General features: G+C 43.4%; 2 protein-coding genes across 6 annotated transcripts in view; one reads left to right on the forward strand and one right to left on the reverse strand.

Annotated features, from left to right (window-relative positions):
• The first annotated feature begins 171 nt into the window (after positions 1-171).
• On the forward strand, positions 172-6,807 carry LOC125003789. 5 transcript variants are annotated; one of them, XM_047577970.1, is made up of 5 exons: positions 172-1,157; positions 1,354-1,426; positions 1,502-1,828; positions 1,992-2,043; positions 3,069-6,807. In XM_047577970.1, exons 1-5 carry the CDS (start codon positions 704-706, stop codon positions 3,777-3,779), a joined length of 1,617 nt encoding a protein of 538 aa, XP_047433926.1. In that variant the 5' UTR covers positions 172-703; the 3' UTR covers positions 3,780-6,807. The 5 variants fall into 5 exon arrangements, with proteins under 5 accessions (XP_047433926.1, XP_047433924.1, XP_047433928.1 ...); XM_047577968.1 differs by having other exon boundaries at positions 175-1,157; positions 1,505-1,828; positions 1,926-2,043; XM_047577972.1 differs by having other exon boundaries at positions 175-1,003; positions 1,505-1,828; positions 1,926-2,043.
• Positions 6,808-6,825: 18 nt separating this feature from the next.
• ube2o (ubiquitin-conjugating enzyme E2O) overlaps positions 6,826-25,618 on the reverse strand; it is a 30,630-nt gene continuing 11,837 nt past the window's right edge. The window contains exons 2-23 of the mRNA XM_047577966.1: positions 18,027-18,086; positions 17,562-17,672; positions 16,930-17,027; positions 16,738-16,801; positions 16,279-16,422; positions 15,939-16,048; positions 15,338-15,488; positions 14,868-14,925; positions 14,100-14,268; positions 13,394-13,549; positions 12,057-12,211; positions 11,609-11,721; positions 11,374-11,502; positions 10,955-11,044; positions 10,549-10,873; positions 9,931-10,298; positions 9,630-9,810; positions 9,367-9,503; positions 8,987-9,190; positions 8,622-8,679; positions 7,694-8,513; positions 6,826-7,329 (exon numbers count right to left, since the gene is read on the reverse strand). Of these exons, the coding sequence (XP_047433922.1) occupies positions 7,302-7,329; positions 7,694-8,513; positions 8,622-8,679; positions 8,987-9,190; positions 9,367-9,503; positions 9,630-9,810; positions 9,931-10,298; positions 10,549-10,873; positions 10,955-11,044; positions 11,374-11,502; positions 11,609-11,721; positions 12,057-12,211; positions 13,394-13,549; positions 14,100-14,268; positions 14,868-14,925; positions 15,338-15,488; positions 15,939-16,048; positions 16,279-16,422; positions 16,738-16,801; positions 16,930-17,027; positions 17,562-17,672; positions 18,027-18,086 (3,729 nt within the window). The 3' untranslated portion in view covers positions 6,826-7,301. The remainder of the gene's footprint in view (positions 7,330-7,693; positions 8,514-8,621; positions 8,680-8,986; positions 9,191-9,366; positions 9,504-9,629; positions 9,811-9,930; positions 10,299-10,548; positions 10,874-10,954; positions 11,045-11,373; positions 11,503-11,608; positions 11,722-12,056; positions 12,212-13,393; positions 13,550-14,099; positions 14,269-14,867; positions 14,926-15,337; positions 15,489-15,938; positions 16,049-16,278; positions 16,423-16,737; positions 16,802-16,929; positions 17,028-17,561; positions 17,673-18,026; positions 18,087-25,618) is intronic.

A 25,618-nucleotide genomic window follows, 5' to 3' on the forward strand; every position in this document is an offset into this window, starting at 1 on the left:
AAGGAAGCTGCTGAAAGAGAATGGCAGGCACAGTGGGAAAAAGAGAGCAAAAACATTAGGTTTCTGTTCTGTTTCTGTTCAGTTCCAGGAGAAGAAGACACTGCAGGGTTAATTTTCTGTGTAATCTAACTCTCCACTATCTCCAAACTCTACACGGTCCAGTTGGTGGCGGTAAGACAACTCTGAGCTGGTTTGCTACCCGCCATTAAAAACAAAGGACGAAGAAGAAAAAGCTGTAGAAGAAGACCTTTTACGACCTACGTCACTATACGTCACAATGAAAGAACGATACCACTATTTTTCCTTTCGATCCGATACCAAGTAATACCAAGGCTAATGTCCCCATGCCGATACGTTTAGACGTCTGGTTATGTAGGTTATATGAAATGATGATTTTCACAATGAACATTTTGTGAATGTAATTAATGTAATGAAAACTGTATTTTATACCTCTGTATAAGAATTAAACAAGCAGCCAAATATCAGACTTCTCTTTAATCAGAGTAATTAAAGACAATCTTTGCGAATCAACAAGTCAACTGAAAATCTGAGCAAATCACATAAAAGAATCTCCCTAAAACGAAAATGGCAATGAGAGCAGTCACTTTGACACATATACATCTTTTTGGACCAGACTTGATCTACGTGTTGCCTGTGCATCACATGCCTGTGATGAGCACTGTGATGATTTTTCACTACCTGGATGTTGCCTGCCTCTCTGAAGGGTTTGCATCATAGAGGTCTGTCTCACATATGGGGGCATTTTCCTGCACTCCCTCTCACTCTTCATGAAATTGGTATCGATATTTCGATTCTAAAAACCACACGACAAAGGTATCGATGTTTCTGGATCGATACGCACATCCCTGCACGTCACGCTAGTTGGAGGCAAGATCAGCAAGAAGTGGAGGCACCACAGAGCAAACTAGGAGGTGAAGGTTTGATTAGCTCTACCAGGATGTCCTCCTGCTGTGTGGTCGGGTGTCGGAATCGGAGGACTAAGGTCAGTGACACCAAACTCAAATTTTATCGTATACCAACTAACACAGAGTGCCACCAAGGTAGAAGAAAGTTGTGGTTGGATGCGATAAAACGAGAGAACTGGACGGAAGCCGCCATTGGAAATGCTCGTGTGTGCAGCGCACACTTCATATCAGGTAAGTTTAGATAAAGTAGTGCCTTTAAAAAAAACAAAAAACTTAATTTACTCCACTTAATATTGGTCATTCACAGCTTATCACAAATTAGCTTGCTACCCTCTACTGTGTCTGGTAGCATTTGCTAGCTCCCACTAGACCGTTAGTTAGATAACGTCAACAACTCAACTCTGATATTTAACTTATTGTGTTACAGGAGAGCCTTCTATGAGTAAACACAGTCCGGATTTCGCCCCGTCTGTGTTTAATTGTGGACAGGAAGCGGACAGGTAGGCCCCATAGACACTAAACTGTTGTGTGAAGGCTTCGTTCTTTCACTAACTTTAGTTTCTATGGTTGGAAAGAAGGAAGAAGAAGAACAACAACACAGCGGATCGAGAGCCGAAGTCTGAGAGAGGGCGACTCGTAAGGGAGGGAGCGGCCTCGACGCTGGAGTGGAAAAAGTACTTAGTTTCACGGCCAATAGTGGGTTTCTGGGGGAGGCAACCAGGAGCCGCAGAAGAGGTCACGCGCAGCGAGGAGGGGGCTGATACCACCTCCCTTGACCACGATTACGTCTCATGTCCGGACCCAGACATCGTTGACTTCATTCAGCAGTTGAGGACACGCGTGGAGACGTTTGGGATCCACCGGTTCGCATCTTCTGACAAGGACATTCGCTTTTTCACAAGGTGAGTTATGGCAGCTCCACTGACTGTGATATTTCTTAATACACAGATGTATGGGAGGCAACATTAAAAGCTGACTTGTCTTAACTGTATAATGCAGATTTGCATCGTATGACCACCTCATGCGCTTCTGGGCATTAATAAAGCCATCACTGCCATTTATTAGCAACGTGACCGCTGCACAGAAGGGCTCATCCATGAAGCAAAGTACAGCAGCTGTGAGTACTGATGGATTTATCATTATACATAATGGTGTCTTTATGTGGAACATTTATCCAGGAACTATACAGACGGGCAGCTCGGCTCAGAGTTTCTAGAGGACGTTTTTTCACTCATCCCTGTAGCTTCTTCAGTTCTGAAGCACTGGTGGCGGTTTCTATGGGCACATCTGGGGAGTTCCATGGGGATAAACTCGGGGACAGAAGTTAAGACTGCATTGTGGATTGATAGCAGATATTTATCTAAATCCACCTCCCCTGTTCAGAATTTTTTTTTTCCAATCTGACAGACAGTGGTGTGGAAAAGTGTTGGCCCCTTCCTGATTTCTTTCTTCTTCTTTTTTTTTTTGCATGTGTGTCACACTTAAATGTTTCAGATCATAATTTAAATATTAGTCAAAAATAACACAAGTAAACACAAAATGCAGTTTTTATATGGAGGTTTTTATTATTAAAGGAAAACAAAATCCAAACCTGCATGGCCCTGTGTGAAAATTAGTCTTTTATGGGACTGTGGAGGAATTTTATCCCACTCATCTTTTACAGAAGTGTTGTAATTCAGCCACATTGGAGGGTTTTCCAGTATGAACCACTTTATTTAAGGTCATGCCACAGCATCTCAATAGGATCCAGGTCAGGACTTTGACTGGGCCGCTCCAAAGTCTTCACTTAGTTTTTCTTCATCCATTCAGAGGTGGACTTGCTGGTGTGTTTTAGATCGTTGTTCTGCTGCAGTTGTTTGGTTTCCCCACTGTATGAGTCTGTACATTCCTCACTACACTAAACAACAGAAACTACATCACTCTGCTTTTCCTGAGTGTTTTGTCTTTGGGGAGAACAGGTTTCGGGCTCAGTGTGTTATGTTTGAAATAAACAGAAATGTGGTGTTTCTTGTTCTGAATACAACACTACAATTTCATTTCATAGAACTGAAACAAAGTGTCTATTTGGGTTTAATTTAGTCAGGATAACGTAGCTTCATGACTAAATAACGCAACTTTTTTTCCCAAAATTTGTTTCCACAGACGAGTTCCCTGCAGCGAATAGATGAGATGTTCCTATTCCTCAATTATCTGGCTCTGGGCTTAAAGCCGAAGGGCCTTGCTGACAGATTTGGAATCGACCAGTTCACAGTAACCAGGATCATCGCCACGTGGAGCAACTTTCTCTTTACCATCCTAGGATCTGTGAGGATTTGGTTGCCAGTGGAGAAAATATTGGAACATTTACCAGCAGAGTTCAAGGACTACGCAGACACTACAGTCATCCTGGACTGCACAGAGCTGAGGTGCCAGTGTCCATCCTCACTTCTTCAAAGTGAGGTGGTCTCCTACTGTACCCTGAAAGGCCTGCTTGGAGTCGCTCCACATGGAGCAGTAACCTTCATCTCTCCACTATTTTCTGGATCCATCCATAACAAACAGATCATGAAAGACTCTGGCGTTCTGTCCCTGTTGAGACCTGGGATGGCCATCATGGTGGACGGAGAGTTTCTTGTTGATGACTTTGTGCCATGCAAGGTTTATAGGCCAGCATTTCTTTCTGGCAGGCCCCAAACGCCTGCTGGTGAGTTCAGGGAGACCCAGGCCCTTGCATGCCTCAGGGTGCATGTTGAGGGCCTCATACGCCGAGTAAAGGAGCACAAGTTCTTTAACACCGTCATCCCACATCAGCTGTTTGGCAACATTAACCAGCTGTTTGCTGTGGCATGTCTGCTAACTAACTATGAAAACTGACCTCTGGCTTCAAACAAACACATTTATACATTTGTAAAATTAGAAATACTACATTGTATATGACCCAATATATGTCATAGTGTGTCCTAGTAATTCATTCATAGTTCTTGTGCAATGGAAAGCTACCTGAGTCACACGGTTCCTGGGAAAAATGAAAAACCGTTATTCTTTGCACTTCATGTTGGACTCTAGTCGTTGTGCCTTCACCAAAGAATACATGACTCATTAAAAGTGTTAACTACTGGATTATAGGTCTTCCCGTTTAATGGTCTTTCGCCACTCTGGTGTATTGACAATTTTTTTACATTTTACACCACTTCTAAAGTAGGGCTATTTGGCACAGGGAGAAAGAAGTCAACTTTGGCCTCTAATGTTTTTGTCATTTCTTCATCTCTGAATGTCTAGACCACCACTCTAACCCAGAAATGAGCATCTGGAGCTGCTGCAAGTAAGCATGTGATTTCCCCTCACTGATCTTAATATATGGATAGTCGGCAAAGCTCTGCATTTATGGGCAGTGTATTTCAACTAGACCAGAATTGTAGTTCAGTGAGCCCATCCATGGTGCCTCGGGGTGAATGAGGACACGATGACGTCTCGTTGGTGACTCTCAGCTGGAAGGTTCAAGTAGCAGCTGTGGGGATAAAGGGACATCGGTTTTCAGGGGGCTCCATAGTGGTAGGTGATACAGCGAGACTCACCTTCACAAACAGAATTTATCTTGTATGAGGATGCATTTAGTGAGAGGGTGAAAAGTAGTCTAACTAATACAAATAAATAAGAAGAAACACACGTTTCAATGGTACTGCTTGCAAAGTTTAATACATCACTATACAGTTGTGTCAAAGCAACAAAAGTAAACCATTAAAAAATGAAGTCAGAAGTACAATACACACTCAGCATTTTTGTACATGTATGCCCCAAGCATTCGTGTGACTTGTTAGAACTCAGGTGTGTGTTAAATATACACTGTTTGTATGTATTCATAGGTCAATATAGTCATGATGTCTGTACAGAGGGAACCAGGCTACAAATTATAACTTCATTAATTCTTTTTTTAATATTATATCAATAACAGGCCACTGTGGAAATGTAGACATCATACAGTCAAGTCTTGTGTGTAGCCCACTCAAAAGGCTTAAAGCAACATGTTACATGCTTTGGCTGTAAAACAAACTTCTCTCATTAATAATAATAATAACAGTAGCAATAATAAGAATAATTATGGTTTAAATCTGAAGAATATACACAGAAAATTGTACACAGCATCATGGGCTCACTATCCTGCCAGACTTAACACTCGGGATCTAGCGAGATAGCTTCACATTTTCTGTTTTTGTTGACGTATGAGGAAGAGTGGGAGAGATGAAGCCGTTACGACACCTCGGGTCTCCGGTGCTTTCAAAGACACCGGGAACACGGCCTTCGGTTGTTGTTTTATCTTCAGACAAAGGTGAAATGAGGAGAACCTCCAAGAACTAAAGAGCTGTGACATTTACGAAAAGCAGCAGGTGAAAGAAAAAAGGTGAACAAGGCTACACACTACAGCAACACATGCTCCTGTGTAGCGTTAAAGGCAGCGAAACAATGACGTCAAAGCCAGGAAGCAGACAAAGTTTGGATGCCTGATTGAGACATCAGACACAGGAATACCAGGATTAAGTGTTAAATGTGGGAAAGTATGGAAGACAAAACAAAACACCCTTGGCCATTTCTATTAAGTGTTTAAAACGCAGCAGCTCTCCACTTTTTATCCTCTCCCAGGTTCACAATGGCACAGTGTGCTTTCTCATTCAGAAACACTCCTCAGCATCAAGGCTCCTAGTTCAAGTAAAATACCACGACAGCCTCCGCTCCAGTTCATTTCATAGATCATAGATAAGCAAGCACGAGGATCAGACCTGTCTTCTAATCAGTAGATTTTTAACATCTTGAAAGAGAAGGGAACATAATGTCAGCTGTTTCATAAAAAGATGTAAACAAAGATTTCCTCAGGAAGCACGATTGGACCCAAAGCTGAGTTTCACAGCACAATCTGTGGCAAAGCAACAGTTTTGTGGGCGAATCAAACCTTGATTTGTCTTAAATTTGCTTTCCAGATAGAATAAATGAAGTATGAAGAGAAGAAAAGAAGTGGTACTCTCTGTTTTTGGCCACTTTTCATGAAATAAAACCAGAAAATAACAAGCAGATTAATTATTAACAAGCCTTCAGCGTTACCCTTACTGTAGGTCATTGACCACAGCGGCCCAGTGGCAGACTCACGACTCGCGCTGTTTTCTCTTGAAGAAAAAGGGAAGTAGTGGAGGAAAACACTTGGACAGGGTTTTAGTGGTTTTTCGTGCGTGTCCAGGCCTGTTTAGGTTAATGTTAAAGCGTGACACAAGCAGCTCTGTACACAATGATCATTAAGAACAATTCAAGTAAGGCAACATGTTGACATGAGATGAAGGAATGGTTGCTGTGTGTTTTTTCTCCATTTAGTCTTTAAATTGTGTCGTGTGCGTCCATGTGAGTTCACCTCTGTCCCAGGAGGGTGGTGCATTGTGGGTTAAGCCCCACTCTGAAAGCTGCAGTTCAGCCTCTGCGAGTAAAACGACCTCAAACGGTTTCTGTTTTGTGGTGATGAACAACTGTACTAAATTCTACTGAAAGTGGATGAAGTTTTGTATGCAGAGGCAACAGCTGTGTTAAGCTTTAAGCACAAGCCCCTTCACATACAGACACCTAACTGTCCTCCTGTGCCTGGCTGGCATCTCCACACACCAAACAGCTACAACAGTCTGACCTTCAGAGGTGATTCATATGTAAACTTTGTCACTCGATGTTTGCTGCATGGTTTGGTGCGAGTGATTGGCGAAGGAACGTACCAGTAAGTATAGTGGAAGAAGTGGTGAAAGCTGTTGTGATTGGCAGTTTTACTGACATTCAGCCTGTTCTACTGTGAATATTTGTGAGAGAATTTGGCAGAAAGCGTACAACCAGTGATTTATATATATATATATATATATATATACACATATATATACGTATATATACGTATATATATATATACGTATATATATACATATAAATCCCCAAACACTCCTCCTGATCAGTGTGTGTGTACTTCCATCTCTCCTGGACCAGATTGTCCTTTCATATGTTCGTCTTAGTGCAGGATGGTACAGCGATAATGTCAGTAGTGCTACAGATAGCCGCGGTTGGGCTTTGCAGTTTTCTTTAGTGGTAACCAGCCGGTCACGAGTCAGCTTTACATTTCTCAGGCTGAGAGACGGCAGAGTGGTTACCCAGCAGATCCCCACCCGTACAGTGGAGGCCAGTTGGATGAGGGGTGGTGGAGAGGTCATGGCACTGATTTTTCATCTCATTCAGTCCTTCTTGGCGTCCACCGTCACCCAAGGTAAGTGAGGACCTCCAGAGAAAGCTCCACGCTTTTACCTGCGTCCATGAAAAGATGAAGGTTTCTATGAGGTGGGGGCTGCTCCTGTTGGTTTGAGTAAGTGTGCGGTCCACCCCTCTTTATCCATCACACTCATCTGACAGGACACTGAAGGAAAGCAAACACATGATCAAGTCACATCCAAACCAGAATCTAGTTCCTGATCAAAGGTGCTGATCTCCTGCAGTCGTGGTTTGATTGAGGAGGTTTATGGGAAAAGAAAGTCAGAACGTTGTGGATGTTAGGGCAGCAGGAGCAGGTAAGACTAAGACATGGAGGTAAAGGATAAAATGTGGGCAGTGCTGGGGGCACAATGCACCTCTGGTTAGAGGCATGGGAGATTGAAAAGTACCCCTCCCCAGACAGCAAGTAACGGGCCCTCCTCTACAGCTTGAGGCAGATGAAAGAGAAGAGAGGAAAAGAGCAGGGGACAGGGCAGTGGTGTGTTGGGAAACGGCGAGGAGGCACTTACTTGTCCTCTATGTGCTCAACAATGCCAGCGGCAGCCAGCGCAGCTCTGTACTGCAGCAGCACACCTCGAACGCTCTTCACAAAACCCTTTGAGAGGGGGAAGAGTGGGAAGCCGATGTCCGGGTAGCCGCTGCCCTCTGGGAGGAAACTCCGGTAGCTCTTTCTCCTTTTCTTTGGTCGCACCACAGGCTGGCTTCCTGAGGAGCCCACCCCTCCTCCGCTAACTGTGGCAGAACCTGATTCTGACGTCCCACTGCGGACCAGAGACCCAGGGACGGCAGGGCCACCCCTGTTTTCCCCACCGACAGAAGCGCCCCCCTGGGCGCTGTCGCAGTCTGAGTTCTGGCTCAGCTCCTGCTGGGAGGCTGCTGTAGTGGAGGAGGTCAGCCCTGAATCCTCCAGCTCCTCCTCCATAATACTGGGAACCACTCCCTCCTCCCCAGGCTTACTAGGGCTGCTGTGGGCCACCGCCACAGGTCCTGATCCCAGGGGCAGCAGCTCATCCAGAGGCTCCACAGAGGAAGCTCGGTCCTTCAGGTGCCTGGAGGATGAGTGTGCTGCCTGACCTCTCTCTGAGGCCTCGTTCAGCTCCAGCCACACCTCCAGACGGTGCACCAGCCGCCAGCCGTTAGACATAAAGTGCTCCTGGATCTCTTGTTTGAAGACCTCCACGGGATGCTGGAGGAGCTGCGTCATCGACTGCACCATCTTGATCAGAGCCATCTCATTGTAGCAGCGGCTGTTCTCATATCCTTCCTGCAGGCCGCGGTCGCTGTCGAAGCCGGCCTCGTTATAATAAGGCTCATTGACGAGGATGAGGCCTGCAAGAAGACACCAGATGGCAGTGTCACAATGACTAGTGAGCAAACCAACGCATGAATGAAACTTATTTGCGCAGCAGAGAGGAATGTGTGGGACACTGCTCTAACCTTGTATGGAGATGAGGACTTGTAGCAGGCTGGACTTGCTGGTCCATCTCTCAGTGCCCTGTGGATCACACCAGCCAAGAGAAAGCCAACACATGAGAACTACTCACATCCATCCAGAGTAGCTGCAGGTGTTGTGTGAAACTTGAAGGAATCAGCAAAAATATATAAAATAAAAGTAATGACCAGCCCTCAACTGGGGTCATGTTCACTGTGTGTGTGAGAGAGGCCTGTAAGAACGACATCCTCCTAGTGGATATTCTCCGTCAGGTTTCTGGACACCAGTTGTTGCATTTTGTGTGCACACACATTATGTGAAAAGTAGACGTCACAGCTGCACGTATATAAACCCATAAAACAGAACTCACCTTGCCGATCCAGGTGCCCAGCAGACTGACGCAGACCTTGCCGTTGTCGTACAGGTTGGGGTTGAGGCGGCCGCTGCACTGGGACAGGTAGCGGAACAGAGGCGGCACAGCTGGGTAGATGTTAGGCAGCTGGATGTCAAACAGGAACAGACCGTCCTCATAGGGCGTACGGGTCGGTCCTTTGATCAAAGCTGAAAACAGGTCCTGTGTCAGAGAAAGAGAAGAAATTTATACGTTTCTTAATGTATGTTGGAGCCCTTTACAGGAGAATAATGTTCAGTAAGAAGTGTTTGAAGAGTATGAATTGTAATATTTTAAAGTAAATCAGACATCACAGCATGTGCTGCCTACAGCAGTGGTCTTAATGAAAGGAAACCCACCATGCGGTCTTCAAATGTTTTGACCATGATGCCGTCTGGCAGCGATGTTGCTAGCAGAGCCATTTCCTTCCTCACTGTGCTGAAGAACTTCTTTGCCTCTGCCGGCTGAAACTCCATTTTATTAAATGAGTGTGTGTCTGCGACAGAGAAAGAAAGAAACATGTGGATGATGCCGATTTATTTTAGAGCATTCAACAGGGAGTAGAACTGAATGGATAGATGAAAGTAGGAAAAGTTACACTCAACGCATCTCCACAACTCACCTGGAGCCCACTCCAGCACTGAGAACACCTCTCCCTTGGCGCTGGTGAAGGTCACGCCAGGCTTGCCCCCACTCTGTTGGCACAGTACCGGTGTGTCACTGAGAAACTCACTGGGCCACTCCTGTCCACCCACTGGTGTCTGAGGCTCCTGCTGTGGCTTTTCCTCACCAGGTCTTTCTGCCTGAACAGTAACAAACCAGCAGGTAAGCCAGGACACGTCTACGTGCTGCACTTATTAATGCTCATTTACCCAGGTCACACTCATGAGTTCTCCGCACAAGATAAATCGATCAACACCTACCTCCGTCCCTGCTCCTCCAGTCCCCACTGCCTCCACCACAGCTTCCATCTTCTCCTCCTCCACGATGGCCACGTTGTCCAGTGTCTTCCTAAGGTTCTCCTGTAGCTTCTTGATGTCGTCCAAGAAGCGCTTTTCCTTTGTGGGTTTTTCTGGGGCTGCTGGCGTCACCGAGGTTGCTACATGAGTGGTGGAAGCAGGTTCAGCAGAGGTTGGGGAGGTCGGAGAACCGCCGGTCCACAGCTGCTCCACAGTCATGTTCTTCAGGCTCTCCAGGATCTTCAGCGCCTCTTTCAACTCCCTAAAGCCCCGAGAGGCTCCATCTTTGCTGGGCTTTTCCGCTCCATTGACTGCTGCTCCTGGTGTTGTCCCTACACAGACAGAATATAGCAGTTGGGCAATAGAAATAAATTTAAAAAATACAATTCGGTTAAGATAAAGATTAGATTAGAACATTCTGTAAAGCTCAACAGTGTAACTAGGACAGAAACTCTTAATCTGTTATCCTATGCAGGGCAAATCAGCCCATGATTGAAGAGAGTGAGAGAATGATTTATGCTTTGCGCTGTGGAAGTTATTCCCCTTAAATGAACAGTTATATAAATAATTAAGCTTCCACACCTCCTCCTGAAGCAGGACTGGCCACAGTCACAGAGGCTTCTGCCTCCTCTCCTGGGGTTCCTTTAGTGGGGCTTGTGACCGCGGCTTTGCTGCCCTCCTGTGGGGGGATGATGAATGTTGAGGAGCTAGTGGGCGTCGGGGTCGGCGTCGCCGTGTCCGTAGCATCCGCGTTGTTGGCGTGGCTGTCGTCCTCGGTGGTCAGGCCATTATCCGTCTCCCAGCTGTCACTCTCATCCTCCCACTCCTCGGTAGACAGGACGCTGCTCGTCTCTTCCACTGAGTCGTAGTCGGTCTCCTCGATCTCAGACTCCACATTGTAGAGGTACTGCATGACAGATTGTTAGACGGTAAGCCAGTGTCTCGCTGATGCTTACCATTACATTCAATATCAAAGACAAACATTTACCTGTGGCAAGACGATAGTCACAGAGTTATCTGCCCACACCACCTCCACTTTGCTGCTCACATCCACCCTGAACACCTGGCCTACCGATGTCTGGGGATAGGTGAATGTAGAGTCAACCATTAACAATACTAGACACAGTGAAATGATATGAAAACACCTGTAAAATGCTCTGGTTTCTCTGTATGTGAGATTTTGTCTTAAATGTACATAATGAGCGGCTAAAGGCAGAGGGGTATAAATGTTGTATTATGAAATAATAACTACATAATGTTTCAATAATATGCCCTCATGGCAGGACAAGATAAAGCTTGATGTGTTCCCACTACATTTCTGGCTGATCAAAATGATTTTAAAGGATAATAATAAACCTTGCTCGTGCGTCCAAACTGGAGTGAACTACGTACGCTTTTTGTTCTCACCTCATTCTCGCAGTCATTCTGTCCGTTCTCTGCGTTCCATATTCTGATGACGATGTCAGTGGTGCGGAAATGGAAGTCTGGGTGATCTGCGATGTCGTACACGCTGACATCTTCCTCCACACCGATAACCTAAAATATTAAGAGCCAGAAATAGAAATACAAGTACATGAGTGAAGCTGCTGCTGCTATGGTTACTGCAACACTTCAATCGTCTTTAATCTCAATCACGACTGACCTCTACGTCATCACTGGTGGAGTTGAGCTTGATCCACTTCACAACACATGTTCTACCCCTGTGATCACCAGACTGGATCACACCATATACTCCTGGGTCCTGCAGGGCTTGGGCTGAGGTAGCAGGACAACACACAAAAGTTTAGAGACAAAAACTCTAAACTTCTAAAAGCAAATACCTGAGAAAAATGGAGACCTCAGATTGCTGTAACATCACCACTTTACAGTAAATCTAGCTATTTTCAGCAGACGCACACAAACTTGGCACAGTTTCAGGAAATGACCTAGATACTGTAGGTACCAGGTGGCAGAGTGGCCCATATAAAACATCATTGCAGTCCACAGGGACAGAAACCTGACACAGTGTGTCTGAAAAAGTCAAAGGAAGCAAAGGAAAATCAAACGGATCGTTAAAAAACAAAACAGAGAATCCAATAAGTGTTCCTCACGTCGTTTGTCTACTACGAAATCCCCGGGGCAAAACTCATGACTGTCGAGATGCTGAATGGGGATGAGGTCGTTTGATCGGATTCCCTTCTCCACCCGGCCGTCCTTCCACATCACATCAGCGGTGGTCTTTGTGGAAACAACTTCCACTGCCACCCTGAGATCAAAAATAAATAAAGATGATAAGATTAGATGACACAGGGGAGATTTCCACAGGTCAGTTCAGGTAAAAAAGAAGGATTCCCAAGAGGTATCGTAGAATGTAACATTTCCACAACCATTGCTCCATTTTAATTACATTTATTTATACAGCATCAAAAACAATGCAGATTGTCTCTAGATGCTTTACAGGACCCAGAGCCTGAAACCCCCCCGACCAAGCACTGAGGTGACAGTGGCAGAAAAACTCCCTTTCTTGAACAGCACCCAGCTCACGTGGAGGGACCCATCTGCTTGAGGCCGGATGGTTAGAGACAAAAAAAGAAAGAGAAGAGAAGAGAAGAAAGAGAGGAGGAAATAGCAGCAGACACAAGAGACACACTCACTCATACATACATCTAAATAAAGCATGATACAAGCCAGAGTGAATGTGAGTGTGTGAGTGACAGGATGTGCATCATTAAAGACAGCAGTCACTGAAGTCCTCGTATTATTTTCCTTAATTAATAGCAAATAATTGTATGGGTGGGACAGAGTGTGAGCAGGGAGTGTTTTGTAAGCTGAGCATGTGTGAAAGTGACACCTTCAGTTGTCAAGTTCCAGTTTCAGTGTTTGTGTTTGAGACCTGAGCCCTCTGAACGGACAGACAGACAGAGAGACACGGAGGCTGCAGATTTTACGGGGAAAGAAGTCACTGGGATTATTTTTCCATCTACTCTGTCCTGACAGAGCAGCAGGGGAGACAAGCTATCAGATGAACAGGTCGGTCAAATGTCAAAACACTATCCATCAGATGAGGTCAAACAAAGACAAGTGGACTCACTCACCACTTACCACATAGTTTCTTCATTTCTAACTGACTGGGGGGAGTTTAGGTTTTTATTAGCAACATCTGTGGGTGGTGCCGTGACTAGAGTCTGTTAACAACCAGATATTATGTCTACTTGATACACCAAGTCCAAGGAAACTGAGACAGACTCAAAATACTGGTCCATGACATCCATCATAGAGTCTTATGAGAAACTAAATATGCAAAAGTGAGATAAAGACAGTAAGGAATTAAAATGATATGAAAGGATTAATAGTAAAAACATTACAATGTACAATGTTTCTGCAGCACACTGAGTGAAGAAGGAAAGAGGCAGAAGAAAAACTGAAATATTTCATGGCGTTCACCCACCGGTCTCCGGGCTTGAACTCGCGGGAGAACTTGGTCCTCTTCTTCTTGTGTTTCCTCTTCAGGTTGCGGATGGAGAGCGGGATGCTCTTCTTGCGGTTGGTTCCCAGACCGCCGCTCTGAGAGGAGGCTGTCGAGCTCGCTGAAGACGTCAGAGAGCTGCAGCCAGGTTTACAATCACATAGGACACACAGGAGACATGTTTTTAGTCTCACAATCAATAAAACTGAGTTTGTTTTATTATTAATTGTATTCATTTGGAGGTGTATTAAAGGAAAAACTAAAAAACGTCTCCAACGTCTTCATATTGTGTCTTTGTTCTCTGGATGATGAACATGGTGATGATCTGTTGTCTGTGTATTGTCATTGCTATGGGGTGGGGGTGTCTGGTCTGGTCTAGGTCGGAGCTACATGTCTAAGTAACATCCACATGAATGGTCCAAAAGTCTAGCACACACACAGCACACTGAAATTAAACCCTGTCTAAATTAAAATAGTCTGAATCATTAGCCTAAACTCAGACAAGCCTGCAGTTGAACAATTACTAGGTTGTTTCACTAAATGCAAAGAAATAAATTAGATTCAGCCGATGAGCTGGTAGGTAGTTTTTGTACAAAGAGTCTGTAAGAAGAGAAGTGGCCGACTGTAGGGTTTATCAAGTTTCCCCACATTTTACACCAATAGACCAAACAACAAGGCTGAGACAGACCTGGTGTCGTCGGTGTCTTCTGCAGCCTCGTCATCAGCGTCCTGTTCCCCGTGTTCGGTCGACGTGTCGTTGGTGTTCTGGGAGTCGGGGGGGTTCTGGACGGGCACCGTAGGGCCGTTGTTGTTGTTGTTAGGATGAGGCGAGTCCGTCTGCTCTGATTTGTGCTCGCCTGGTGGGAGACAGAAATGTCAGTGGAGGCATTTTGTTTTCAAAAACAGGAAATCAAATGACGACGAAAACAGAACCATTATTTAGAAGTGGACACGTTGTCCAGCTAGAGAACAGAATAGATTCTACTTTAGAGCCTTCATCTTTTAAAGGGCAATAAAGAAGCTCATAGCCTACTTTATGTTATTTTTCTTTTCTTCACAGAGACACAGTCGTCCTCTGTATTTATGGATCATGCAGATGAATACGTTTCTCAGCTGTAGTGTGCTGCACTCAAGCACACTTTCCAATTAGTCTGCTTCCTCTGAACAGAGCTCCATTTGTGGGAAGTGCCTGATGTCTCACAGGAACGTTAAATAATTCTTACTCTGCCCTGCATGGAGATATTTAGTTCACAGCTACTTTAGGGAGGAAAGATCCTCATTTTGTCTTAAATCATCACAACCATTTGCACAGTTCTGACTACAGACTGTACATAACTATCGTGTTACTCAGTGTTTCTGCTACACGTTTTCAGAGACACGTCTTCAACAGACTAAAGTCACTTATTTTATCTGAATAAAACTGTGCGTGTGTGTGTTGGATACTGTGTTTTGGCACCTTGTGAGTCAGCGTTCTCTGCCTTCTTCCCAGAGTCCTTCTTGAACATCCTTTTCAACTAACAGGAGACACACAAAAGAGGAGACGTTGAAGATGATCGAAATGTGCCTCTTAGCAGCAGCAGCCTCCAACTCTAAATGCATCCAACTGTAGACAGAATTCCCAGAATACACCAAGACCCACAATGTTCCTGTTACTTCACATGCCATGACAAACAGGTGATTTTAGGTGTTAACAGAGCAAAGCTAAAAACCGGCCAGTGGGACGCATATGAGACACGTTCATGCAGGTGACTTTTCCCCTTTGAAATGATGGGTGCAGAGTTTAGTTTTAAATCAGGAACATCTACAGTTCATGTCCACTTGACGCTCACATGACTAGGTTTTGTTAACTACCTGCAGTTGAAAACATTAGTTTGTTCCACAAAAACAGTAAATCAACTTTCCGTAAATACAATCATTTATCCACACCTTTCTTGCAACAGGGTCTTCGGGCAGAACAGGGGCACCCTCGGGTCCTTCACAGGTGATGCGTGTGGCATCCCCCTTGGCAGGGAAGACGTAAAGGGCTCTCTCTCCCAGCTGCCTTTGGGTGTGGTCGTAGTAACCCAGACGCCTCACCCTGAAGACACGCAGCGGAATGACTTCACTCAAACATCACAAACATCTCTGGTACTTAACTGTGCAGCAGTTTGAAACAGTCTGGATAAGACACACACTGACTGAAAACTGAGCTCTTGGAAAATATGCCCCTAAAATTCCAAAAATTACAGAATGTTGCATCCACAGGTTTAATACATACTGTCTTAATGTCTTACTACAACAGCAGCAACTATGAGGAGCAGAGATTGGCTACATTTACATGAACAGTATTTCTTCCACCAGACTGAAATCCTTTTGATCCCACACTGTTCACATAAACAATCTGAGGAGATACATGTATTGACATGCCCCAATACACCAGTCTAACTTTTTGTGACATTTGCCAAGTGGTTCTTCCCACTGTGGAACCTGAAATGCTGCAGGAAGTTGTTTTTGTCCATGTGTCCTCGTTATGAATCACCAGACTGACCTGCAGAGATTCTCCTGTGTGATCGTGGAGGCAGGTGGATAGACGCTGTCAGAGCCTTTGGGGGAGTAGCTCTTGGTGATCCACGTCACTTTGAGCTCCACCACCTTCACCTGAGGGAAATGGAGTGACCTTTAAGTGAGCATTTAACAACTCCATTAACTGTGAGTACCAGTTTTATTCTCATTTGACTATAAGACAGTACGTTCTCTCATGACAGCCAATTATAATGCTAATTCTTTTTGTTAAGAAAAACAAAAAAACACAGTCTTTAATTATGAATGAAGTCAGTTACTAGTTTTATCCAAGAACCCTACAAAAACAAAATGGGAGTGTGCCTCACCTCTTCGACCACCACCCTGAACTTGCACTTCCTGCTCAGGACGGGTTTGACCCCCGACAGCCACTGTACATTAGAGAAGACTTTGGCTGGACCAATCAGGACCTGGCCTGGGTAAAAGCCATACGCCTCATCAAAGAACAGACCCTGAGGAACAACACAATAACAAGAATATCAACAATGAAGTAAGAATGTGGTTCTTCTTTGAATAGAGTCTGTCTGTCATAGTTTATCATATTCAACATTTAAAGGTTAAAGTTGCCTCTGTTACAGCTAAAATGCAAAAAATAACAAGAATTCAATGTGCAATATTTTTCGTAGATTAAATGATCTGTTGGGTATGAATACAACGTATAAACTTATAATGTAGCTAGAAGGCTTGTCTGTGATTGTGCAGATTGCAGATATTCTGTGTGAAATATCAAATAATGAATTGCTTTCTCAAAGTTAACAGCTACATACCGAATCACTGACATGTGGACAGACATCGTAAAGCTTGGCACCGTCTTCCACACTCATGGAGCACCTGGAGGGAGGCAAAAGAAGAGAGAGGGCTGATGAAAGTGAGCCAGCACACACACACACACACACACAAACTACCGCATGGTCACGGTACACACTGTCGAATCTCAAACACACACACACACAGTTTACCTGGCTCCATTGGAGAGCTTAAGGATAATGTGATTGGTCAGGTCATAGACTTTTCCCAGCCAGAAGTCATAGGCAATGTAGTCACCATACATGAAAGACTGTAAGGAACAAAACAACAGGATCAATATCAATTTCACATCTTAAAGTATGACCTCAGATATTTAGACAGTAATAGCTGCAGGTCAGAATCATTTTCCACTCCGAAGCAGAAATGCAGAGCTAACAGAAATGCTGTTGCAAGTGGACATGACTGAGACCCTGTGGACACTATGTACACTCATATGGTAATGAGTTATGAATAAGAATGTAGCCACGCCCTAAAGCATAATTTATCCTTTATGTTTTTTTTTTTTTTACAAAATGAGAATCATCATATCAATCATTAGTAAAATGTCAGAGAAATAAAGTCCGTCATAGCCAAGATGGCGATGCCCAGAGTCACCACACTGAGCTTCTAAACTTGTGGGTGATATCAAGGAGGGTGTCCATCATTACAACCAATGCTATCGCCAACTGCCGGCCATTACAACGACCACAGGTTTAAGGCGCTACATTGGGTTTACTTTTTGAACCCAGAATCTACATCCACATAGTTTGTGGTACAGCTACAAAGTACAACATTACGGTCTTACCCAGATGTGCTGCAGGTCCTTGCTGTTGACTGGATACAGTACACAATTTGTCCCCACTAATTTCACTGCACACTCGATGTCAATGTTAGTCACAATACCACACTGGTTGTCCTGTAACATAGCAAACAGAGACATACGCTGTTTACATTACAGTATTCTGTTAACAGGGTAACATTCAGGTGAACACACGCTTTGAATTTCAACCAAAAGAAAATCTCATCAAAGCTTCATGCTGCATTTGTATTCAGACTGTGAGCTGTTGCGAAAGTCTCCCTTAAGTCCTTTGTAAGTGTCGACCTGCAGTGATATTCCAGTCATGTCTGTCACAGCGAACAGAACAGAGTGGTGAGCAGTGACATGACTGACAAAGAGAAAGTCTTGATTGGAAAAAAAAAAGTCGAAATGAGAGAGAGAGGTGCAGAGAGAAGGTGAAAGAGTTAGAAACAGGCTTATGACTCTACTCACGTTAGAATTGTTTCGTCGTACGATGTCTCTAATGACGATGGATCGATCTTCAAGTTTCAACTGTAAAAGAAAGTTAAGAAGTTGAGAAAATGGTGACTAAGCCAATGCTGACACATAAAGCAAGTCACTGCAATTAAATTAGTTTGATTTATATAGCATCAATAACAGAAATTGGCTCTAGATGCTTTATAGAACCCAGAAGCTGAAACCTCCAGAGAAAGTATGAAGGCCACGATGGCAAGGAACAACTCCCTTTCAACAGGAAGAACCCTGAGCGGAACCCAGATCATATGGAGGAACCCATCTTCATACATATATCTGAATAAAGCCAGGGCACGATGCTTTGTATTTATTAGTTTTAAGTCTGCCATAAACCAAACCACGGGCATATACAGTCAAAACTGCTAGTATCAAAGCTCTTAAATTCTAAGAAGAAGAACCAAAATCACATGACCAAACATGCCTGCTATGTGGAAAAACTTGACTCTTGGAAACAAAGTCAGTCAGAAAACAGTTTGTTTACTACCAACTTACTTTACCACCTACAAAAACAAAATCACTTAACAAAAAACACCAATGCCGTCCTGAAACAACAACTACTAACATTGAAGACTGTTTAAAAGAAGAGAAACATTTCCTGGAGACAGCGCCAACGAAAATATTCCAGAGATGGTTGGGGAGTTAATGGTGTTGGATGATCAGAACAGTTTTTTTTGGGAGCCAAGGTACTCCACACCACATTAACTTTCACAGCCCTGTCTATTGGACATGAATCCCCAGGGAGAAATTTAGTTAATTTAAGATCAGATCAGGACTTTGATTGGCCAGTACTCTATTACAAGATCGGCATCATATTGGAGAGTGAAAAATCTTCCCTAGTCAACTACATCAGTTTTCTCAATGTTAAGATTAGTTTATCCGGGTAGCTGCACACCTTATGTTGCAGGGGGTTTATTTGGGCTATCACCGCTCCCTCAATTTCATTAATATTCCAGTTTTTCTTGTTGCAGCATTACTGCTAGATTTATCCTGTGTGTACATGCCCTAAGACAGCCAGGTGGCTTCATCTTGAACAGATCTTACACCACCAGAAGCTGCTGCTCAGTCTGACAGTGAAACTGAATCATTTGCTAATAATAACACCCTCTCTGCACATCTATAACTCTGTCATGAACCCCAGAGAAGAACATCGACATCAACTTCATACAACATCAACTACAAATAAATCCATTCACATGACAGCATGATTGCAGGACCCACCTGCATCCTGTCCCCATGCCCAGCCATGAAGATTCAACATGCACACTCTGCTGTAATCCCACCCTAAGAGCTGATGAATGACTCTGCTGTCCAAACAGAGACGTAACTCATCGAGCTGACCAGCAGGAGTCTCTAGTGTGTGTATTCAACACTGAAGGAATCAGCAAACACTTGTTTCACTTTCAATTATTAATCAACACACATTGAAATCAAACTGCGTATGTGGAATATGGTTTCCAGCTCTGGAACAGACAGTCTGAGGGATGGATGGAGCCAAATGTGATCAAAGAGGGAAGAAAACAGATGATGTTGGACTAAACTTGGCTCAGCTCCATCTCGAAAGATGTCACACTGTAACTGTATGGAGCTATTTAGATTGGATATGTCAAAGTATTAAAACTACTGGTGTGTTGCTTGGACCTGCAAGACCGTGCAAAACAGTGAAGTACAACTGAGGCTGTGTTTCTTTAGCATGTGCTCTGAACGATTTACATTATAAACACATGATTTTAGTGGCAACACACGGTGTGTCCTTATCATATTGACAGACTACCTACTCAATTAACGCCCTCTTGCACAAGTGGAGTTTTGCCTCATTCAGTCATAAATAAATAAAAATCTACCACCATTTTGGTTGATGGAAAAATGAAAAAGGATATTTTATCCTTGTGGCCGTTGGCTAAATACAAGAATTGACGAAGGAAATGATCTATATCATCTCATTCACATCATTATCTTCCATGTACTACAGATGAGCTTAAATATGAAATAGATAAAATAAAAATATTATTTGCAACATGTCAGTACCAACACCATGTACCAGCTATACAATGGATTATCTATAGTTTAACTCAAGGACAGTACACACAACAATGGTCTTTACTAAGAAGTCACCTTTTAAATTCAGATTTCTGGCATTTTACAAATGTAAAATGTTAAAAACGATCGAAACCACAGAGACAAACATTAGCTCCAGCACTACTTAATTTTTGGGCAACAAATAATAACACAAATGACTGTTATTCACAGCTGGGATGATAAAAACAAATGGCAAAAAAACAAGAAACAACGTGCCTCGGTGGGAGATGCGTTGAACAGCACTGGCTTGTGAGGCATAAAAAAATAGCGACTAGCAACTGTTCCCAACAGCTGCACAGACAAAAGCGACACAACTTCTACAGAAACCTGAGGGTGTTTCAGGGCTGGAACCCACTGGTTTAACAATAACATTTCTTTTCTACTACAAGTGGTGCTGGAGGTCTTCACTTGTAACTTGAATATTAGTGTGAACTATAATTACATTCACTGAATGAGCCACTACACAGCTATGTGGAAATGAGCCATTATATTGAAGGTTTCATAAGAAGCTATGTGCTGGAGACCCTGTTATTACTATAAGATACTCTGTCGGCAGGAAGTACACAGAAAGTAGCAGCAAACCCCCAGCGTCTGAGTTTGGGTGAGATAGATGGAAGCTGAGGAGGAGAATGTAGTTAGGAGCAAAGAGAGTTTAGAAATAAAGAACAACAAGGCACCCTGCTGCATGTTAATTATTGACTCGGGGGGTGGGGACGCTTTTTACAGAGATCCCACCAGACTGAAGAAAATGATACAGTGAAAAACATCAGTGGCGTGGCTGGGAGTTCCCTCTAAGTCTGTACGGTAGAGCTGTCATCATAGACTACAACTGATCATGTCTCTATTGGACATAAACTGGGAATACCATTGTTACTGGTAGCAACAGGTAGTTGATTAACTGAATAGTCTAAATTAATTGTTAAAAGATGAATCATTATTATGACCACATAAGTGACGTGAATACCACTAATTGTAGTACGATAAGTAAACATTTTGTCCTCAAATGTCAATGTGTTAGAAGAGGACAAATAGGTGAGTGGAAGGAGTTGAGCAGCTGCAGTGGTCAATACCTATCAACAGCTGTCCAGGGTGGCTACTGGGTCATGGGTGGCCAATGGTCACTGATGCAGGGAGTGGAGGCCTGCACGTGTGGTTGGATCCAACACACAAGCTGCTCAACTTGTGAAGAAGGTTCATGCTGGTTCTGACAGAGAGGTTTCAGGACACACTACGTAGCTGCAGACTCATCAGGTGCCCATGCTGACCCCTGTCCACTGTCCACTGCCGAAAGAGCCCACTTCCCTGTACGGGTACATCACCTGGACAGCCAGGTACTTGTGTGTAGCTTACCTCAGTTTAGAAAGAAGGAAAGATGGAAAGGGCAGTGTTCTACTTATAGTGACTTACTGTCACCTACCAGAGGCCCTACCTTTCAGCTTGCAGGTCGCAAAAGATGGACTACTAACGTACCATAGAATACCTTCAGAGTCTACAGGAGACCATGATGCTATTCAATGTTCAATATTCAATTATTTCATGGTTCAATGGTTCAAAATGCAAATTTGTGAATTAAATTATTAAATGAAGAGAACATGCTGTATATCAGGAGAAACAGTATGAGCCTCACATAAACAGTTGTGTCTCAGAGTCTGACTGAAAGTAAAAACAGAGCAGATTGCTACCTGCATTAACATCTCCCTCATGACCTGTAGTCAAACAGGCCACGTTTTTAAGAACAATACGTTGGTAGCAATATATCCTGGAAGTCTAATCAGATCTTAATATAAAATGGTGACAATATTAATTTGTAAGATTGCTTTTTCATATTCCCAAACACCGTGTTGAGGACAGCATGACAAGCACCTGTGAGCCCATTCACACACACTCCCGGGTCTTTGGCAGCACTTCGGCTTTATCTCACACTGCAATCCTACACCAGTGAATTCTGGGCGAGTGCATGTGTATGGAGGGGATACGATCGATGGGTCGCCATGTTCCCTTGTAATCTATTAAGCAGCATCCGTCTCCTCCTCATGTCTCCACAGCTCAGGGACAGAGCGAACATGCACAGATTTGTCTCCCTTCTCATCTAAAACCTTTTAGCAGGGAGAGGCTCAGACACACAAACAAGTCTTCATTAATATTCTTTCAGTGCATCGTGCTGCAGTGCGCTACTGTAGCACCAGATGTCCTAACCAGCTCAGAAACGCCCTGTTTAAATCAATAGCAGCGACAGCGCGAGTCACACCCGGCCCCAGACCACAACAGCTTCACCACTATTACAAATGACCAGGGTGTGAATGTGCTGTCACAAATGTCAGAAATGGACACTGGATTATGTCAGTCACGCAGCTATTAATCCTGTAGCAGAGCAGCAGTGCCTGCAGCGAGAGTGATTACTCTCAATGAAGAGGAAAAAGACATAAAGGAGTGAGAATCCTACTATCTCATTACAATAAGAAGAAACACTGTGGAGTGAAAATAGAGCCCATTTTTAATTGTTTAATAGTTTAATAGATTGTTTGTTTTTTTTTAAGTAGAGCGGTTTTAACTGGGATTACAGTGCTTTTGTAGGTTGATTAAATGAAGAACACATGTTCTCTTCTAGATCAAGTTTGGGATGTGACCTTTACTGTTTATGGGACATTAGAAAGCTGAATATTTACAGTCCTGCTTGTACGTGACTTTAACAGCTCCTTGAGTTCATGAGTTTAAATGATTCTAATTGAGTGGGATTAATGTCTTTCACTGCCTAATCTGATGATAAGACTGATCTGAGAATTAAATGTAAGACATGTGTCAGTGTCCAGATGTTGTGGTATGTCAAGAGCATCCAGGTGTATCAGTAATTTCTCTCCCTTCATCAGCTGATATAATGAAAGACAGGAGCAGCTAAACAATAATTATTTACTGGTAAAACCTTTCATGTTCATTTAAGGTTCACATGTACATTTTAAGTTCAAAGTCCTACCAGTGACAAAGACACACTGTCACATTCCTTCATGTTGCATGTGTCTTGACCAAAAATTTGTACTTGAACACACCACAAAGATCACAGGCAGCTGCCCTCTGGGACATATGTTCTGCACCTGCATGGGAGGAATAACCAGGAAACTGAAAGAGCTTCTGCTTACTAGGAAGAGCTACAAACTGTCAATACAGAACTCTCTGATAACTTTTCTGATTGCTGCTCATCAGGTCTACAGTTTATTCCTTTGGGATCATTACGCTGTAAAAACATTTGCGTATTTAAATGATGTGATAAAGATGAAAAACTGTGTTCCCTTTGTTTTCTTTACTTCAGTCACTTCCGTTTCTAGTTTTGTGCACTGGTGCATACACTGATCAGCCACAACATTTAAAACTCTGTGACAGGATGAATAAATAACATTTATCGTTGAATCGTTTATCTTGACATAGGAACTAAAAGCTCCCTGAACTTATCTGTACGTACACGACAGGACGCCCTCAGCAGCCCTGTGTCCATTCCCTAAAGATAACTATTTTGGATGCGCAAGAGAGACCTACATAATATAAGGATGATGGTGGTATAATGTGAACAACCAACCAGAGCGATGAGCCACTAAACATGCTAGATCGACAGGGTCCCAACTAGCATTGAGGGTTACCCTGAAAACAGTGGCCAGTGCCCCAACTTCACAATACACTCAAACATCAACTTGGTCTGTCGAGGTCCTTAGGTATAAAAATTATTATTTGTCATTATATTTTCTTGAAGAGGACGAACTAATGCGACTCTAGCTGAGGATGATGTGAAACATAGATCAGGTGTTTACAAACCTTGAGATACCAAGTGAACCAAGTGAGTGGATTATCCAAGTCTTTGAATACAGAACTGTGTTCTCATGTTTTTTCTTGTCAAATGTGTACTTCATACAAGTATTGACAGAAAATGAATGAATTAATGTATCAATCAATCCATTTGTTTTACAGGTGAGGCCTTTATTTGGAACACTTAATGCAAAAAGCTCAGAAAATGACACCGTCTGCTTGTAACAGCGCAGCTGACTGTTGCTATGGCTCGTATAGTGATGGTGAGAAGAGGGGCGGTTCGTGGTGCCGAGCAGAGACAACAAAAAGAAAAAAAAGACGCGCCTCTGTGTGTGTGGCAGCCGGCTCTGAGTCGGACGACAACCTTGGCTGCTCGTCCATCCAGGCTGATAAGGTGAAAGGAGAGGGATTGATTACAAGAATCGATGGAGAACAGCATTTGCTTTGACTTCTCAGGCTAATTAACACGAGTCACTATTCAGGTGCAGCACAAAGAGGAGGAAGAGGGGGAGAAAGAGACACTGCAGAGCACTGCAGCTCCGGGTCACGCCTGTTTTCTGACAGTCTTTTCTATCAGTCTTACTGGGGTTCACGGTCGTTGCTATACTAACACGACATATGAGCCAGGAGGAAGGAAAACAAACACAGGTGCATTCAGTAGTAACAGGTGCACATACTGAATTTCTGCACACACTTCCCTGTATTGTATACAAAGTGGTGAAATTTCACCCTCAGATATTGCTCCAAATCAATGTGTGATGAAGGTGTAGCAATGCACAGTCACACTACACTATACAGTGTACTACATCCTGCAAGTCAGCATTTAGCCTGAGAGCAACCTTACATCTATTCTATTACAGTTTTAAGGAAATTAAAATTTTCCAAGCAGGCACAAACAAGCTCAAGCAGAGCGAGTCCTCCCAGTAAAGCCATGCTAGGGTTACAACAGAAAACAGAGGTGTGGTCAAATAAGGTTTCAGTTCAACTAATTCACATTGCAGTCGCCAATAAATATATAATAATAAAATAAATTCTGTATTGACCATGTATAGTTTTACATCTGTGGTATTGTTTTGCTCCACCTAACACGTTGATAAAAAGAATGACTTCTTCATTCCCCAAAACTGGTCTATCAGTCTTTCTGTGGCTGAGCTGCAGGCCTGCCAAAGCTGACTGGAGATCAGGCCAAAACAGGAAACACACCTGTCATTCGTTGAGGTGAATGTCATTTGTGTGAATATTTGTGGGTACATTTACTTGTTGTACTCCAAAAGGCCAAACTGTGAGGGGAGTGAAAAAGACCCCAAACATCCTCATAAGGCTCTGCACTGTGGGGCACATTTGTTTTTGACCGAGTACAATCTGATTTAAAGGGGTTGTTGACAGGGAAATGCAAATACTGTTTCCATTGTAGAGTACTTTTTTCGATACACTGTCGTCTCAACATGTCTGAAGAACCACCTCATGAAAGTGCTTTAGCGTAATTTGAACGGTTTTTCGAAATGTAGGCATTTTAATTACCATTTTGTTTTATTGCGATATTTAGGTTTTGTGAATCTCTTGGGGTAACGGAAACGCAGCAACTGCTACATACTGACCTATGGTCTATTCACAGAAGACTGGAGCTGTTGGTTGACTGCTGTGTGATTATTTAAATGCAACTAAATACAACTTAAGGGGTG

The sequence above is a fragment of the Mugil cephalus genome, chromosome 2 (assembly GCF_022458985.1).
Source record: "Mugil cephalus isolate CIBA_MC_2020 chromosome 2, CIBA_Mcephalus_1.1, whole genome shotgun sequence".
Taxonomy (NCBI): Eukaryota; Metazoa; Chordata; class Actinopteri; order Mugiliformes; family Mugilidae; genus Mugil; species Mugil cephalus.